We start from the raw sequence: 16,969 nt of genomic DNA, 5'->3' as shown, positions 1-16,969 counted from the left end.
GAGGGGACACAAATGTTGTTAATTAGTTGCAAAAGAATGAATTAAAGGAAATATATATTTATAAGTATATATATATATATATATATATATATATATATATATATAAACAAATCATAACACCCAACATCAGACTAGATTCAGCCCAAACATACATCCAGAGGCTTTTGTCAGGGCAGAGTAAAAAAAAAAAGCATTAAGCACAAGAGAATGAAATTGAATAGAAAGTTTTTAAAAGAAAAGCAAACTCAAACTCATGGGAAATGACTTATAGATTTCATGTATCTCAAGAGGAAGAGACAATCACACATTCACACTTGGGTTTGAAGAAACATAGCGAAGCAACTCCTCATCGGCTTCAAATCTAGACATGTCGTTCTGGTCAAGGTTGATCCAAGCTTCTATGCCATCACCTTCCTTAGTATCAATGAAAGCTACCAGATTTTTGTAGCTCATCCTTGCAGAGGCAACCCACAAAGGTTTCCCCCATCCGAAATCTGCTTCATAAACCGGGAATTTGCATAGGCTCGTGAAGCTGAACGACACAATCTCACCGTTGACGAAACCTGAAGCTTGTTTGTTTAGAAACTCGAGGTGTCCTCTGCTGTCTTCTTGAAGTTTCTTCACGTACACTGCATCTATCTTTCTAATCTCTTCTCTCATTTGCTCCACAAGAGAAGGCTCTGCTTCATCATCTTCATTGATTGTCATCTTAGGGACAGTAACTGAGAATCTCATGATGTTCCCAAACATGTTGTCTGGTATAAATGGATCTGCTTGTCTACGCAAGTTCACCGGATGAATCAATGTATAGATCTTTCCGGTTTTGTCATCTTGGTTTGTTGACGCCATGAAACGGCTCCATATGAATACCGATAAGGCCTCAACACGTGTCGCGCGGATCTCCTTGTTTCCGCTGAATCGTTCTCTTAAAGACTCAACAGAGGATTTCAAGAACACAAAGCGTTTGGTTACTATGTTTTCTTTTGTGATACCTGTAGCCATGTTTAAATTTTCTATATCACATGGAGGAAACATCTTGGCGAGATCGAAAGAAGGAGTAACGATTCCAGTGTCTCCACGAGCCAAAGCTGCCCAGCTTTTGATGAAAATAAGACCAGACAAGGCATCACAGAGTTTATGGGAAAGGCCTATACCGAGTGCTAAGCCGCCGCATTGAAAAAAAGTGAGCTGTACCGTGAGAAGCACGTCACTCACTTCATGGAATTCGAATGGATGGAGCTTGTTAAGTTCATTGGGATTAGGGTTTTCTAAAATCTGTGACATGTTGCTATCGGCTTTGGCTTCGACGAAAGACGCACCCATATCGTTGCACACAACGACATCTCCCGAGTTTTTCATGCGTCCTGCCAAGGGGTTGAAGAGATTCAATATTTCTGACAAGGAATTCTTGATGTGATCACTTCGTTCATTGTTTGAGAGATTGGTCTTGTTGTGGTAAAAGAAAAGGAAAGGCATGAAAATGGGAGGAGCAAGCTGATCAAGGAAAGAAAGATGATGGCAAGGAAGATGATTAAGGTTTAGAGATGAGGGCTTGACGAGTTCCTGAGAAGTCACCGTGATCTTAAGCTCCATTCTTGTTTTGAAACCACTTATAATAGGTATGATAAGACTCATGTTTCATCGTTAGGATTATATAAGTAAAAGATAAAGGAGACTCTTAAACAACACACCTCATAGTGATTAGAGACCCAAGTGAACAAGGAAGTTACAAACTTTGTAATTGGTACAAAGATTTGGTTTTGGAGACTTGATATCTGGAATGTTTTGTCAACATTATGAAACTTGATATGGGGTTTTTGTTTAACCCAGTTTTATACTATCGTTAGGTGAATACTAATACCTCGATGAACAGGTGAGTTTGCTTCAAGTGACCTAAGCAGCTTCCACAGTAGTATACCTTTTCCCGCAAGAAACTCTTTTTTTTTTCTTCTCTCTCGATCATGTACACGAAATGACTTTAGGGGTTACAACAAACAAGTTCTATTCAATCGACGTACAGATGCCAATCTAAACAAAAACCGAGTTTGGTTAGTGAACAACTTAATTACTTGATCCTTTTTTTTGTTCTTTAATTAACAAAACTAATTAAGCATTTTGTAGTTGATTATGATCATAATGGTTACCAACAAGTTATAAAGTCTTACTTTTGATATTGAAGTTTTCATTTTTTTTATTGACATTTTAACTCTAATGAAATGTCCAAGTTAGAGGAGCTACCAATCAAATCCCAACATCATCATTAAACTAGTTGGGGTTGGTGGTCGATGGTCCTCAACATCTCCTTAATTAGTCCTTACCGTAAACGTTTGACTATTATTTTTAGCTAACTTTATCTATTCGGCTCGATTTAACTATGCGAGTTTATATATATATATATTTATGTATTGCGATTTGTAACATTTTTTTATTTTGTAGTATGCTTTTGCTCGACGGATTCCTCTTTTCAAAGTCAATGAAATAATTAGGTAGAACTTTAAATTCGTTAATTGCTATTTTTGAATTGAATATTAGGGTCATGAATTATTCCAAATTCCAACACTTAATAAATATGGGCTGTTCATCTACTTTGAATTAATATGATCGTTACGACCAATTACAACTAACAACAATTATAATACTAATATATTGTAGAAACGATTATCTTATTAATTATTATTGACATTATAAATATTCATAAGAGTCCATTTTTTTCCTTCTTCTTTTTATGCGATTCTACGATTCTATATTTTCACCGATTGAACTTGAAACCTAAATGTCCATGTATAACGGTTACACAAATCTTACGGTGTAATTTCGGATTTGTACATTAAACAAATAAGGCTTTTCTTAATAAAAAACGTTCTACTGTATATAGTTAGAAATTCTCCTACCAATATAGTAAACGTTATCTATTTGTATATAAATAATTTTTTTTTGGCACCATGGCCCATGGTGTTGAGTTCATCTCCTACTTGCCAATGAATATTAAATCTAAAATTTATTTAATGTTATTCTGAAAAATTTGAAGGCTGCAGAGAAAAATTCTTGATGGAGAGAGCGAGATTAATATTTTGTTAGTTACGCGAGAGAAGATCGTAATGATTCAAATCGAAAGTATAGTTTAACGAAAACGTAGGGGTCTTTGTTGAGTTACGTATCGCACTCAGCTCTATAACACGATCAACGTCACGTCACGTTCAAAGGATTACATTAATATGGGGTTATCCACTATACTCAATAGAAAACGTACAAACTTCTGAAAAAATGTTAAAGGACAATTACTAAGTACAGGAGTATTAGATTAATGTTCTTAAATGCTTGTTAAACGTTGTTGACTGTGGTGACTCGTGAAATTTGTCCGTGGGACAATTATTTTCAAAATTATATTCTCTGCCTTTGAAATGTTAAAATTAGGAATTATCCAATGTGAATGAACCTTCAAATAGAAATCATCTATATATATAAAATTTTTTTAAAATCAACCTCAATAATAGTATGGCAACCTCGTGATTAACAATATCATTGTACCATTAGTAAACTAAACCTTTATTATTCATAATCTAAAATAAAGTCGTTTATATTATTAACGAAGACAAAAACAACTGTGTTTCAGTTTCCGTCACGGTTTATTTGTAATGTTTGATAATATTGTGTTCTAAATCTTTTTTTTTTATAATAATAATGAAATGTAGATACTTTTGAATTTATAGACTTTTTATTATGGAGGAATTAAATTTTTATAAATCAGCAATGAATCCAAAAGTGACTTTTTTTTTTGTCTAAAGGGATTACTTAAAATTCTAAAAAAGGAGATGATCCAAAATTAGTAATAATATGTAGAAACTTTGATTATGAAAAAGAATCTTCCCTAATTGTTGTTTCATGATGAACTCATGAACATTAATGTAATTGGAAATAATGCTGGCTCTGACAGGTCACAAATATTTTGAAGACTTAGAATTTTAAAAAAAAAAAAAATACTTATAAGTAAGAAAGTTGGATTAAAAGAATCAATTTTGGTAACGTAGACCCGCCAACAGATAGCATATAATGTTTTATAGATAAGGACAAGAACCTATTTCTCATCATCATCATCATCATCCATTCCACACATTTCAATTTCTCGTGTCATTATTATGATCTTTGAAACAGAACACCAAAATTAAAAAAAGTTGTGGAACAAAAAAGAATAGAGAGATAAGATTCTGTGTGTATTTTTTTTTTTTTCTTTTTCAATTTTCCTTTTTCTCTCTTTTTGTTTGTTGAGGCTCTCAAAAATATCTCAAAGCGAAAAGTCGCTTTTTTATTTTTCCTTTCTCTGAAAATTTTTAGAAGGAAGCAAAACAAAACCGAAGAGAAGAGATTGACGTGGAGAAAAGCAGACGTCTCTGTGTCTGTTTCGTTGTTTGTTTTTTGATTCATCATCATCGGGCTCTCTTTATTAAAAGGGTTTGTCCTGTTTCAAGACCCAAACTTTGGATTCTCTTCTCTCCTCTTCTTCTCTTTCTGTTCTGGGTTTTTTGTGTTGCCTTGTTCATCTGTAATAATCTCGAGATAGAGAGATGTATTATCAGTTGAGCAAGTCTTCTTACAGAGACTCTTTGAAGATTCTCGAGGCTGATATTGAGCACGCCAATGGACTGTGAGTCATCCATCATCTGGCTTCGTTTCTGGGTTTTTTTTATATTTAAAGTTGGTTATCTGATTTTTCTGGGTTTAGGGTTTTGATTATCAGTTTTAACATGATTTGAGGGAATTATGGGATTGAATTAGCCGTCACCCACTTAGGATGCATATCCCCTATAAGTAAATTCTCAGTCTTTTTAGTTCACAAAGTTAGATTGTTACTGAAAAATCGAAACTTTGCAGAAATGGTTTATGTGATTAGAAGGATAAACAACTGATTAGACTCAGAATTCGTATATCCGTCTGTGTTGTGTGGTCTTGATGCATATGTTGTTTGAAGAAATGGTTTATGTGATTAGAAAGGATAGGAACTGATTAGTCTCAAAATTGGTATATCTGTCTATGTGGTGTGGTCTTGATGCGTTTGTTGCCTGAAGAAATGAGTATGTGAATTACAAGGATAGTAATTGATTAGTCTCAGAAATGGTATTATGTGACGTAGTCTTGATGCATATGTTGTCTGAAGAAATGGTTTATTTGATTAGAAGGATAGGAACTGATTATTCTCAAAATTGGTTTCTGTGTGGTGTTGACTTAATGCTTAATGTTGTTTGAAGGAATGGGTCTATGAATGACTCTATGTGGTTAGAAGGATTAGTAAAGTAACTTGATTTGTCTAAAAATTGAATCAGGGCGGCTGAGATTCCAATGGGAAAGAGCGGTGTGCGTCTGCAGATGAAATTGGTGTGTAGCAATTTGGCTCCATTCTTCATATTCCTGCTACAATGGATGGATTTCTCTTGTCTGCTTCCAAGATATTTTGATTTCTTCCACATACTCATATACAAGGTTGTTACCATATATACAGTCCTCTGTTTACACGACTTGCCTGTGTGTGTGTGTGTAGATTGGTAGATTCCCTGATAGTTTTTCCCCCTTTCCTCTTGGCTTGTTTGTTTTATAGGTGTCTTCTTTGTCTTGTACAGGTACGGCCTGATGGGCGGTGGAATCTATCCAGGTACGGAAGGAAAGCTACCATTAGGGAGTTTTACGGTAAGACTAAGTAGCCCATCTGATGTGATTTTTTATTTATTGTTAGTGGCTTAATCTTATAACAGGGTTTTGGCTAAGTGCAGGTGTTATATTACCGTCACTTGAGCGTCTTCATATCAACTTTTCTGACTTACCAGAAGAAAGCATGTGGTATCCGAATCCAAAAGCCATAACCAAAAAGCAGCAGTATGACATTGAAGGCAGCAGATTCATGAATAGCATTGACTTGGAAAGAGAAGACGAATGCGGGATATGCTTAGAGCCATGCACGAAAATGGTGCTGCCCAACTGTTGCCATGCCATGTGCATCAAATGTTACCGTAACTGGAACACGAAGTCGGAGTCATGTCCCTTTTGTCGAGGAAGCATCAAGAGAGTGAACTCAGAGGACCTGTGGGTGTTGACATGCGATGAAGATGTTGTGGATCCAGAGACGGTCACTAAAGAGGATCTCCTTCGGTTTTACCTACACATAAATAGTCTCCCAAAGGATTATCCTGAAGCAGCTTTCTTAGTGTACAACGAGTACTTGATATGATTTCCACCCTGAAACACAAAACACGGGTGTACAGAAGGGAGAGTGAGTGAGAGAGAGAGAGAGAGAGAGAGATCCCCAGACCTTTTAAAATTAAGTGTACATAAAGAATCTGGTGATCCAATTGTGTTCCTTCATTTTTAGATTTATGATATGATAATAATAAGAAGATTCTCATTCTCTCCTCATCTGTACCCTTTTGTCATCATAAAACATGTTTCAAGCATATTACATACAGTCAATTCTGAGGGAAGTCTAATCTGGATAAACCGAACCAAATCAAATCAAACCGAGACAGTCAGATAAATTAATTGTGAGTAAACCTGTCTCACTTTTGATACAAGAATCCCACAAGTCTCAGAGAGCGTATTTATTTTACAGAAGGGGTGAAATCAAGTGAAGAAGAAGAGCACAAAGGTTTCATCATCAACTAATGGTGACTAATCGTTTCACTCTACTACTTGTTCTCGTCGTAATCGGGATCTGCTTCTCCTCCTCGTTTTCTCAGGTATCTCCATCTCCTTACTTCTCTAAAACCCTAGGGTTATCCGAATCGGAGAAACCAAATCGTTTTCTTATTTTTGACTTGGGATACTCTTTAGCAGGTACGCGCCACAAGTGAAACCAATCTCAGGATCCAATCGTTCTCGTCGGATCTTGCAACGCTGCAAGCTCAAATTGGGTACTGATACTAAAAACCACTTCTTCTTCTCTGTTTAATGCTTTCGTATTGTTTGTTACTGATCTGTGCCTAAATGTGAAGTAGAGGATCATAATTAAGGAAATTAAGAAGGTCATTTTGTATAAGATTAGATAACTCTTTTGATGTGATGAATCAAGTTAAATTAGCTGATTTGGTTAGGGACATGAATCAAGTACAAGATTAGATAACTCTTTTGATGTGATGAATCAAGTTGAATTAGGCAAATGAGAATCTATTAGTCTTAAAGTTGTGACCTTTCTTATATTTTGGGTGTAGCTACAAGTTTAACAACACCAACCTTCTACGCCGTGCTATGGCTCATGCTTCTTTCTCTCAAGAGAACAACAAAGCCTTGAGTATTTTTGGAACCCATATCATTGAAACATCTGTCTCTCTTCACTATCTCACTGAAGATATCGATGTCTCCTCGAAAGCTCTGAACCGTTTGATAGCACAGGTTTCAAAGGTGGAGTCCTCGTGTGCTCTTGACGGAGGCCGGTTGGGTTTGGGGAAGATAATCAGGGTTTCCCCTAAGACAGATGCGTCGAACTCGGCTATTCTTTGTTCTGGCTTTAGGGCAATCTTTGGAGCTATTGCTGTTGATGCTGGAACGGTTGATAAGGCCATCAATGTTTTCTGGAAAGTACACGGAGATACAGCTGGAAGACTAGTGTCTATGTTGTGAATTAGAGCTTTTTAATAAGTCTGGTTTGTTTCGGATGCCAAGTTTCTAAGAGACGATTCTCCATTTGCTTAGAATTATATGGTAATCGCTTGGTTGGTGTTAATTAGTAGGTGATGTGAAGGGATTAACTTAAACCGATATGGATATGGTTTTACTATTTTTCTTTCACCGAGTAATCTATATAGTTTTCAACTAAAAAAGGTTCAAGCTTAAACAAATCATACATGTAGGTGAAGGTTTGTATAATAAACAAATCGACTAGAAAATGGTGCAAGTGGTCCAAAATTGTGATAGATGTGCATGCAGGACTTTTAAGGAATCAACAGTTGTTAAAGATTTTATGAAATCATCATCATGATGTACAAATGAGGCCATTGCGCGACACATTGTAATTCCAAGTGTTACATACATGTGTGCTGAAGTCTGAACTAAGCAAGTCATAGGAAAATGGGAAATCCCAATCACCGATTCATTTTCATTGTACTATGTATTTATTTAATTTAGCTTTAGTTTACTTATTATTTATTTTAAATGTAATTGATTAAAAAAAAATCTTTGGAGTAATGTATAATGTATCTTTTGGATAATTTTTTTTTCTAGTGGTGTTTTGGAAGATTTTTTTAATTAGAATCTGTGATTTATATTCTAAATTTGTCTTACATTCAATATACTTATTGACTAAAAAAAAAATAGTTGTGATCCTTCTTAAATTATTTATTACATTACCAAAATAAAAGTCACGTGGACGGAAGCAAACGTTTCTCATTGGATGAAACACATCACCCCCCACTTCAATGTCACGACACAATCATACTTACTCTCACACTAAAGAAAAAAAAATAAAGAGTTTGAGAGAGGAGAAAAACCAAAACGCACCGCGTCGGTCGTGCTGCTGCAACGTTTTCTTCTTCTTTCTTATTGTTACATTGTATGTATACCCCTCTTCTTCCTTCTCCTCCTCCCCTCGCTAAATTATTATTACTCACGGATCTCTCTGACTCTAGCCGTTTCACACACTTCCTCTTCGACTCTCTTTGGTCTCTCTCTCTCTCGCGCTCTCCCGTGTTGTTTGATTACGAATATATTGGCTAATCTCTCTCTCCGGTCTCCGGAATTGGTGGTAGATCTGTTTTGGGGATCGTATTTTAGATAATGCACGAGAATGATGATTTCCCCCAGGATTCTGTTGATTCTGTAGCTGATGAGGTTAAGATTGAAGACGAGTCTAATGGGCAACAAGAGCTTGATCCTGACCAGGTGAGATATTATTCTAATTCTTTTTTTTTTTTTTAAACCATTGCTCTATCTATGTTTATGTTGTTGGATGCTGAAATCGCTGGTAGTATTTGTTGCAGGGAACAAGTTTCGTTGATAGTAAGGAAGATATGTTTGTTGATGCTCCTGAAGAGTTGAATTTTGATACACCTAGCAGCAAAGAAGCTCCCACGACAGATGATGACGACGATGATAATAATGGAGAGCTTCTAAATCAATTCAATGTTTGTGATTTTTTTTTCTTATGATAACTTTTCTAAGTTTTGATTTCCCCCAAAGATTTTTGGTTCATTGTTTGTTTTTTCTTCTTACAGAATGAGAAGGGAGGTGGTGATTGGGAGAAGGAACTTGCAGGGCTTCAGGAGCAGTTTAAGCTTTTGACTGGTGAGAATGATTTGAAAAGTGAAGATGGGAACACTAGTGTGGTTATTGTCAGCCGGTTCTCAAAGTTTCTAAAAACTGCCAAGGAAGAGCGTATTCAGCATGAGGATGCTCTCAGGGGGCTTCACGAGGTTATCACCGGGAAGGACGCTGAGATTACTGATCTCACCACTAAGATTTCTGAGCTTTCTTCGTCGAGTTCAGTTTCTGAGCTGGGTCATCATCAGCCACTGAACGATGAGCAACTTGAGGCTGCTACAGATAGGATCATGATTTCTCTGAGTAAGGTATTTGGCCAGGAGGAGCTGCAGTATGGTTCTTCTATCTCTGAAAAGCTTGCTCATCTGGAGAACCGTGTTTCCTTTTTAGGTGCCAAGTATACTGAGTTTTACTACGGTGCTGATCAGTTAAGGAAGTGTTTGTCTAGTGATGCGTTGGATCTTACTTTCCAAGAGGATTTTGGTTCAGCTCTCGGTGCTGCTTGTTCTGAGTTACTTGAGCTCAAACAGAAGGAAGCATCACTGTTTGAGAGACTTGCTCATCTTGAAGATGAAAAAAGGAAATTTATTGAACAAGTGAACACAGATAAAGAAATGATTGAGTCAATGCGAACAGAATTTGGGAAAATGAAGGCAGAGCTTGACCAAGGAAAGACCAAGTGTTCTAACACAAAAGAAAAGCTCAGCATGGCCGTAACAAAGGGGAAGGCGTTAGTTCAGAACCGGGATGCTCTGAAACATCAACTGTCTGAAAAAACCACAGAGCTTGCGAATAGGTTGACTGAATTACAAGAGAAGGAGATTGCCCTTGAAGCTTCTGAATCAGTGAAGGGGCAGCTGGAACAATCGTTAGCCGAAAAGACTGATGAACTTGAGAAATGCTATGCTCAATTGAATGATAAGTCCGTATCCCTGGAAGCATATGAGCTATCTAAGCAAGAGTTGGAACAGTCTATGGCTGAGAAAACAAAAGAACTCGAAGAGTGTTTGATTAAACTACAAGAGATTTCAACAGCATTGGATCAATCTGAACTCGAAAAAGGCGAGTTAGCAAAATCCGATGCTATGGTTGCATCATATCAGGAAATGATATCGGTGAGGAACTCAATCATTGAAAATATTGAAACTATCCTGTCAAACATAGACACACCTGAAGCAGGTCAGTCTTATGATATCATTGAAAAAGTTAGGTCACTTGCTGAAGAGAGGAAAGAGCTCACAAATGTTTCCCAGGAATACAACAGACTAAAAGATTTGATCTTCTCCATTGACTTACCAGAGGAGAATTCCCTATCCAGCTTAGAAAGTCGCCTAGCTTGGCTTAGAGAATCTTTTCTCCAGGGAAAAGATGAAGTTAGTGCCTTGCAAAACCAGATCGAAAGTGTAAGCACGTCTCTTTCAGCACAAATGGAGGAGAAAGATAACATCAGAAAAGAGCTGGATGATTTAACTTTCAGTTTGAAAAAAATGGAGGAATCTGCAGAGCGAGTTTCTTTGGAGAGAGATGAAACTGTGAGGAGACTTGTGGAAATCTCTGGCTTGATGACAGAAGGAGCCGAAGATCATCCTTCTTCAGCTATCAATTTACTTGTTGATAGATCCTTCGAAAAGATAGAAAGGCAAATCAGGAATTCTAGTGACAGTTCTTATGGCAACGAAGAAATATTTGAAAGCTTTCAAAGTCTCCTTTATGTGAGAGATCAAGAGTTGTCACTTTGTAAGGAAATGCTAGGAGAGGAAGTGCAGGTTAGTTTGCAGGTAAGCAATATCTCAAATGAGCTAAAAATCGCATCTCAAGAACTTGCTTTTGTGAAAGAAGAAAAAATTGCTTTGGAGAAAGATCTTGAGCGATCAGAGGAGAAATCTGCTTTACTCAGAGACAAACTTTCTATGGCTATCAAGAAAGGCAAGGGACTAGTCCAAGATAGGGAAAAGTTTAAAACTCAGTTGGATGAGAAAAAATCTGAAATCGAGAAGCTGATGTTCGAGTTGCAGCAGCTAGGTGGTACAGTTGATGGCTACAAGAATCAGATAGATGTGTTATCGAGAGACTTAGAGCGCACAAAAGAGCTAGAGACTGAGCTTGTTGCTATTAAAGACGAAAGAGATCAACACAAGCAATCATTATCTTTAAATGACGCATTGTTGCAGAAAGTGATGAAATCAGTTGATATTATAGCTCTCCCTGTTGATTTAGTATCTGAGGATCCGTCAGAAAAGATTGCCCAACTTGCTGGGTACTTCAAAGAAGTGCAACTGGCCAGAGTAGAGGAACAAGAAGAGCTAGAAAAAGTAAAGGCAGAAGCCGATGCGTTAGCCAGTAAATTAGCAGAAACCCAAACATCCCTGAAGTTGGTTGAGGATGCCTTGTCTACTGCAGAGGGTAACATCAATCAGCTTGATGAGGAGAATAGAGAAGTCCAAGCTGCCAAGGAAAATATTGAACTTGAGCTGCAAAAAGCAGTTGCACATGCCTCCTCATTAGCTAGCGAACTGGATGAAGCTTTTGCAACCAAAAGCACACTTGAAGCTGCACTCATGCAGGCTGAAAAAAATATATCTGATATTATTAGTGAAAAGGAAGAGGCTCAAAGCAGAACTGCTACTGCAGAAATGGAGCTAGAGATGTTGCAAAAAGAAGTTTCGGTTCAGAATAACAAATTAACAGAAGCACATAGCACCATAAATTCACTTGAAGAAACACTTGCTCAGACAGAAAGCAACATGGATTCGCTGTCCAAGCAAATCGAAGATGAAAAAGTTCTGACTACAAATTTGAACAATGAGTTAGAGCAGCTTAAAAGTGAGGCAGAGTTTGAGCGTAGCAAGATGGCTGATGCTTCCTTGAAAATAGGATCCCTTGAGGACGCACTAATGAAGGCAGAGAATAGTCTTTCTGCTTTACAAGGAGAAATGGTGAAAGCTGAAGTCGAGATATCAACTCTTAGTAGTAAACTTAATGTATGCATGGAAGAGTTAGCTGGATCAAGTGGAAACTCACAGATAAAATCTTTGGAGATTATTTCTCATCTTGATAATCTCCAGATGCTCCTGAAGGATGGAGGTCTAATTTCCAGGGTGAATGAATTCCTTAAAATGAAATTCAAGAGCCTTAGAGATGTGGATGTCATTGCTAGAGATATCAAGGGTTTATTGGCAGGGGAAATGGACAACGCTGAGGTAACCGTAGTCTCTAACATTACCAGATTTTCTTTCTTCTGTGTGTTAAATTTTTTCATATCAAAATTTACAGTTACCCTTCATCTCTCCTATTTTTACGTAGTTGATTGTTCCAAAGATGTCTTACCTACGGATATCCAATTTGTTATTTCCCGATGATGCACACATTAGTTAGAATCTGTTCTGGCTAGAAGTTGATTAATGGAGATATCATGATGAATTATTATTCTGTGAAACATTTGTCAATAAAAATATATCTATTGTGCATGTGCGCATTTTGCAGTATAGATAGGCCATACTGAATTTTCTCTTGGCTAATTTTTTGTTAGGCTGCTCTCTTGATAACGCTGTTTATATTTTCAGGACGATTCAACTGTGGTAGCATCATTATTGAATGGCCTTGATGAATCAGTGAATACAGAGCTTGAGAATAGTGAAGGAAATGCAGCCGCTGAAGATGAAATTTCTTCATCTCTTAGGAAGATGGCAGAGGGGGTCAGGCGTAGAAACAAAATCCTCGAGACTAACTTTGAGGGTTTCACAACTTCCATTGATACGCTCGTTGCAGTGTTGATGCAAAACATAACAGCAGCTAGGGCTGATGTGATAAATGTATTGGGTCATAATGAGTCCCTGAAAGAACAGGTGAAGAGTGTGGAAGATATTGTCAGCGAACAGGAGACCACTATATCTGCATTACAAAAAGATTTGTCATCTTTGATGTCAGCATGTGGTGCGGCTGCCAGAGAACTGCAGTTGGAAGTGAAAAACGACCTCTTAGATTTGGTTCAGTTCCAAGAAAATGAGAACGGTGGTGTGATTGAATCAACTGAACACCTACAGGAGCTTCATGTAAGTGAATGCGCCCAGAGAGTAAAAGAATTATCTTCTGCCGCNACAGTTACCCTTCATCTCTCCTATTTTTACGTAGTTGATTGTTCCAAAGATGTCTTACCTACGGATATCCAATTTGTTATTTCCCGATGATGCACACATTAGTTAGAATCTGTTCTGGCTAGAAGTTGATTAATGGAGATATCATGATGAATTATTATTCTGTGAAACATTTGTCAATAAAAATATATCTATTGTGCATGTGCGCATTTTGCAGTATAGATAGGCCATACTGAATTTTCTCTTGGCTAATTTTTTGTTAGGCTGCTCTCTTGATAACGCTGTTTATATTTTCAGGACGATTCAACTGTGGTAGCATCATTATTGAATGGCCTTGATGAATCAGTGAATACAGAGCTTGAGAATAGTGAAGGAAATGCAGCCGCTGAAGATGAAATTTCTTCATCTCTTAGGAAGATGGCAGAGGGGGTCAGGCGTAGAAACAAAATCCTCGAGACTAACTTTGAGGGTTTCACAACTTCCATTGATACGCTCGTTGCAGTGTTGATGCAAAACATAACAGCAGCTAGGGCTGATGTGATAAATGTATTGGGTCATAATGAGTCCCTGAAAGAACAGGTGAAGAGTGTGGAAGATATTGTCAGCGAACAGGAGACCACTATATCTGCATTACAAAAAGATTTGTCATCTTTGATGTCAGCATGTGGTGCGGCTGCCAGAGAACTGCAGTTGGAAGTGAAAAACGACCTCTTAGATTTGGTTCAGTTCCAAGAAAATGAGAACGGTGGTGTGATTGAATCAACTGAACACCTACAGGAGCTTCATGTAAGTGAATGCGCCCAGAGAGTAAAAGAATTATCTTCTGCCGCTGGGAAGGCATGTACTACTCTTAAACTCTTTGAGACAACAAATAAAGCAGCTGCCGTTGTAATCCGAGATATGGAGAACAGACTAAAAGAAGCATCTCTCGCTTTAGAAAAGGTTGTGTTAGAAAGAGATTTAAACCAAACTAAGGTTTTAAGTTCTGAGGCCAAGGTGGAATCTATGGAAGAGCTTTGCCAAGATCTTAAACTTCAGTTGGAAAATCTCAGAGCAAAGGAAGAGATATGGCATGAAAAAGAAGTGGAACTGTCTACATTACATGATAAACTATTGGGTCAAGAGCAAGGTAATATTTTCTTTTGTTGTCTCTCATTTCTTTAAATCTTCTTAGCATGCTAACCACTTTACTGAAATGCCATGTGCTGTTGCTTCCAGTTGCAGAAGCAAAGGAAACTCTAGTTCCAGCATCTGATATGCGTGCCCTTTTTGAAAAAGTAAATGGTATTGAGGTGCCTTCAGTAGATCCAGTCAATGAGTTAGATCCACGGAGTCCATATGATGTAAAGAAGTTATTTGCGATTGTTGATAGCGTTACTGAGATGCAGCATCAGATAGACGTCTTAGCATATGAACAAAAAGAGCTCAATTCCACCTTGGCAGAAAAGGATCTTGAAATTCAAGGTCTGAAGGAGGCGGCTGAAGCAGATAGTACGACCGAGCTAGAGTTAGTGAAGGCAAAGACTGAACTGTCCAAGCTAATATCTGGTTTGGAAAAACTGCTGGGTATATTGGCGGGCAGTGATCCTTTTGTAGACCCAAATTTGTCTGAGTCATGGACACTCGTACAAGCACTAGAGAGAAAGATAACTTCCCTTCTCCTAGAATCAGAGAGTTCAAAATCAAGGGCCCAAGAACTTGGTTTAAAGTTGGCCGGTAGTGAAAAACTTGTCGATAAACTATTATTGAAAGTCAAAGAATTTGAAGATAAACTTCAAAGCAAAGCGATTCAGCCTGATATTGTACACGAAAGAAGCATCTTCGAAGCACCTTCTACCTCAGAGATATCCGAGATTGAGGACAAGGTAATATTTATCTTGTGCTATTTCAGCTTATTCCTTGACCCTTGTCTTGTTCAGTCTATCCGCAGCTAAGTTATGATCGTAAACTATAAAATTTAGCTGCTATTTTGTTTAGCATTGATCTCTTGCTATGTTTTGATCTCCAAGCTTTGACTGAACCCATTTTCTTTGCACAGGGAGCCTTGGGGAAAAAATCAATATCACCTGTGCCTACAGCAGCGCAAGTGAGAACAGTGAGGAAGGGGTCGACAGATCATCTTTCTATCAACATAGATTCAGAGTCCGAGCATCTGATGAACCACAACGAAACAGATGAAGATAAAGGTCAGAACACAGGCCTCTACATATCTATCTCGGTTATTGCTTAAAGTATGTTATGGGCCTCTCAGTTGACTCATATTAAACACATATATATTCCTTGCAGGCCATGTTTTCAAGTCTCTCAATATGTCTGGTCTTATTCCAACACAAGGAAAGATGATAGCAGATCGGGTTGATGGAATCTGGTAAAACACTCACCAATATCATAAATGATAAGTGCTTCCAGAATTGTTTTATCTTATTTGAGCGCCGGTTTGATTTCTGCAATGCAGGGTCTCGGGTGGAAGAGTATTAATGAGCCGTCCGCAAGCAAGGCTTGGCGTTATGGTGTACAGTCTCTTATTGCATCTGTGGCTCCTAGCCTCCATCTTGTAACAAAGACAGGTGACACTTAGGTCTCTCACATGAAACTACACATAAAAGAAACACATAAATTACTCAAGTCTCTCTCTCTATTCTTCCCATTCTTTGTCGACCCGTAAGCAGAGAATGATAGGTGTCGTCTTGTATATATAACCTGAATAATGTCTCGATTACCTGCGAGCTTTTTGCATCTTAGTTGTTCAGTTTCTTAGTCCTAGAAATGTTCTATTAGGACTCCGAAATGGAGCAGTACGTTATTACTTACAGTTGGGTTTGTTTGTTTCTCCCAAGTTTTTCAGAAAAAGTGAAACATCTGTTCCATGACTTAACAAGTTTTGTTTCGGAAACGACTTTTTGAAGTTCTGAATGACTGTAAAAAGGTAGTAGTATTTTTGAATAGCTCTATAATGAGAAAGTATGATCTCATCTAACGAAACAAAACATTTCGACTCTTTAATAGCTAGCCGTTTTTGTACTTCGACTGCCTCATACCTACCACTCATTAACTATATTCTCTATTCCCAAGAATTGAGCTTTGGAATTGACGTATACAACCATACGCAAGAAATAACTTGCTCTAACCAGAAAAGCTTGTCTTTAGAGTTTAGACTATATATAGAGGCAGGCAACAAGGGAATAATCTATACTATTGTTGTTAGCATCTGGGATGGAACGAAACTAGCATCGAAATAGATGAATGAAAAGGAAGACCTGATATTTTGAAATTGAGCTGATTTAGCTGAACAATATAATAACGTGATTAATGTCTGAAATCTACCATGAAAACTAAGTCATTAAATTTGACACCAAAAAGATTGTCTACCAATTGATTGCATATTCCTTTTCTAGTAATTTGTCCCAACCCCAACCTACCAATTTCCCTATAAAGAATCATATTCTTTCCTTTGTGCACACTGATTTTTTATTTATTTATTCAATTACATTTCCTTTTGAATGAAATCACTTACCCTAACTGTATAATGACTTTGTCCTTTCTTGCAAAAAAAAGATTATTGTCATCAAAACTCATTTTGTGCATAGTAAAATTAAGATTGAGCAAAGAATCTAATATGAATCTGATTTATGGATGAA

General features: G+C 37.4%; 4 protein-coding genes across 5 annotated transcripts; 3 read left to right on the top strand and 1 right to left on the bottom strand.

The window, feature by feature from the left end:
* Positions 124-1,802, bottom strand: LOC104776756 (vinorine synthase-like). The gene has a single exon (XM_010500875.2). The coding sequence runs from the start codon at positions 1,633-1,635 to the stop codon at positions 301-303; it is 1,335 nt and encodes a 444-aa protein (XP_010499177.1). The 5' UTR covers positions 1,636-1,802; the 3' UTR covers positions 124-300.
* LOC104776755 lies at positions 4,105-6,398 on the top strand. The gene is made up of 4 exons (XM_010500873.2): positions 4,105-4,642; positions 5,319-5,475; positions 5,613-5,679; positions 5,763-6,398. Exons 1-4 carry the CDS (start codon positions 4,563-4,565, stop codon positions 6,215-6,217), a joined length of 759 nt encoding a protein of 252 aa, XP_010499175.1. The 5' UTR covers positions 4,105-4,562; the 3' UTR covers positions 6,218-6,398.
* On the top strand, positions 6,482-7,770 carry LOC104776754 (protein NUCLEAR FUSION DEFECTIVE 2). 2 transcript variants are annotated; one of them, XM_010500872.1, is made up of 3 exons: positions 6,482-6,722; positions 6,820-6,896; positions 7,194-7,770. In XM_010500872.1, exons 1-3 carry the CDS (start codon positions 6,648-6,650, stop codon positions 7,600-7,602), a joined length of 561 nt encoding a protein of 186 aa, XP_010499174.1. In that variant the 5' UTR covers positions 6,482-6,647; the 3' UTR covers positions 7,603-7,770. The 2 variants fall into 2 exon arrangements, with proteins under 2 accessions (XP_010499174.1, XP_010499173.1); XM_010500871.1 differs by having other exon boundaries at positions 6,817-6,896.
* Positions 8,415-16,224, top strand: LOC104776753 (myosin heavy chain, striated muscle-like). Its single transcript, XM_010500870.2, has 8 exons — positions 8,415-8,859; positions 8,958-9,101; positions 9,192-12,437; positions 13,629-14,460; positions 14,550-15,196; positions 15,370-15,517; positions 15,618-15,699; positions 15,787-16,224. Exons 1-8 carry the CDS (start codon positions 8,755-8,757, stop codon positions 15,887-15,889), a joined length of 5,307 nt encoding a protein of 1,768 aa, XP_010499172.1. The 5' UTR covers positions 8,415-8,754; the 3' UTR covers positions 15,890-16,224.

This window comes from Camelina sativa, chromosome 3 (assembly GCF_000633955.1).
Source record: "Camelina sativa cultivar DH55 chromosome 3, Cs, whole genome shotgun sequence".
NCBI lineage: Eukaryota > Viridiplantae > Streptophyta > Magnoliopsida > Brassicales > Brassicaceae > Camelina > Camelina sativa.
The sequence above is the reverse complement of the archived record's forward strand: the minus strand, read 5'-3'. Positions and strand labels throughout refer to the sequence as shown.

Coding starts and splice junctions, on each gene's coding strand:
- LOC104776756 (XM_010500875.2), bottom strand. CDS start 1,635: ATGAGTCTTATCATACCTATTATAAGTGGTTTCAAAACAAGAATGGAG.
- LOC104776755 (XM_010500873.2), top strand. CDS start 4,563: ATGTATTATCAGTTGAGCAAGTCTTCTTACAGAGACTCTTTGAAGATT. Junction 4,643..5,318: donor ATTGAGCACGCCAATGGACT/GTGAGTCATCCA, acceptor AAATTGAATCAG/GGCGGCTGAGATTCCAATGG. Junction 5,680..5,762: donor TACCATTAGGGAGTTTTACG/GTAAGACTAAGT, acceptor GGCTAAGTGCAG/GTGTTATATTACCGTCACTT.
- LOC104776754 (XM_010500871.1), top strand. CDS start 6,648: ATGGTGACTAATCGTTTCACTCTACTACTTGTTCTCGTCGTAATCGGG. Junction 6,723..6,816: donor TCTCCTCCTCGTTTTCTCAG/GTATCTCCATCT, acceptor GATACTCTTTAG/CAGGTACGCGCCACAAGTGA. Junction 6,897..7,193: donor ACGCTGCAAGCTCAAATTGG/GTACTGATACTA, acceptor TTTTGGGTGTAG/CTACAAGTTTAACAACACCA.
- LOC104776753 (XM_010500870.2), top strand. CDS start 8,755: ATGCACGAGAATGATGATTTCCCCCAGGATTCTGTTGATTCTGTAGCT. Junction 9,102..9,191: donor AGCTTCTAAATCAATTCAAT/GTTTGTGATTTT, acceptor TTCTTCTTACAG/AATGAGAAGGGAGGTGGTGA. Junction 15,518..15,617: donor CGAAACAGATGAAGATAAAG/GTCAGAACACAG, acceptor TATTCCTTGCAG/GCCATGTTTTCAAGTCTCTC.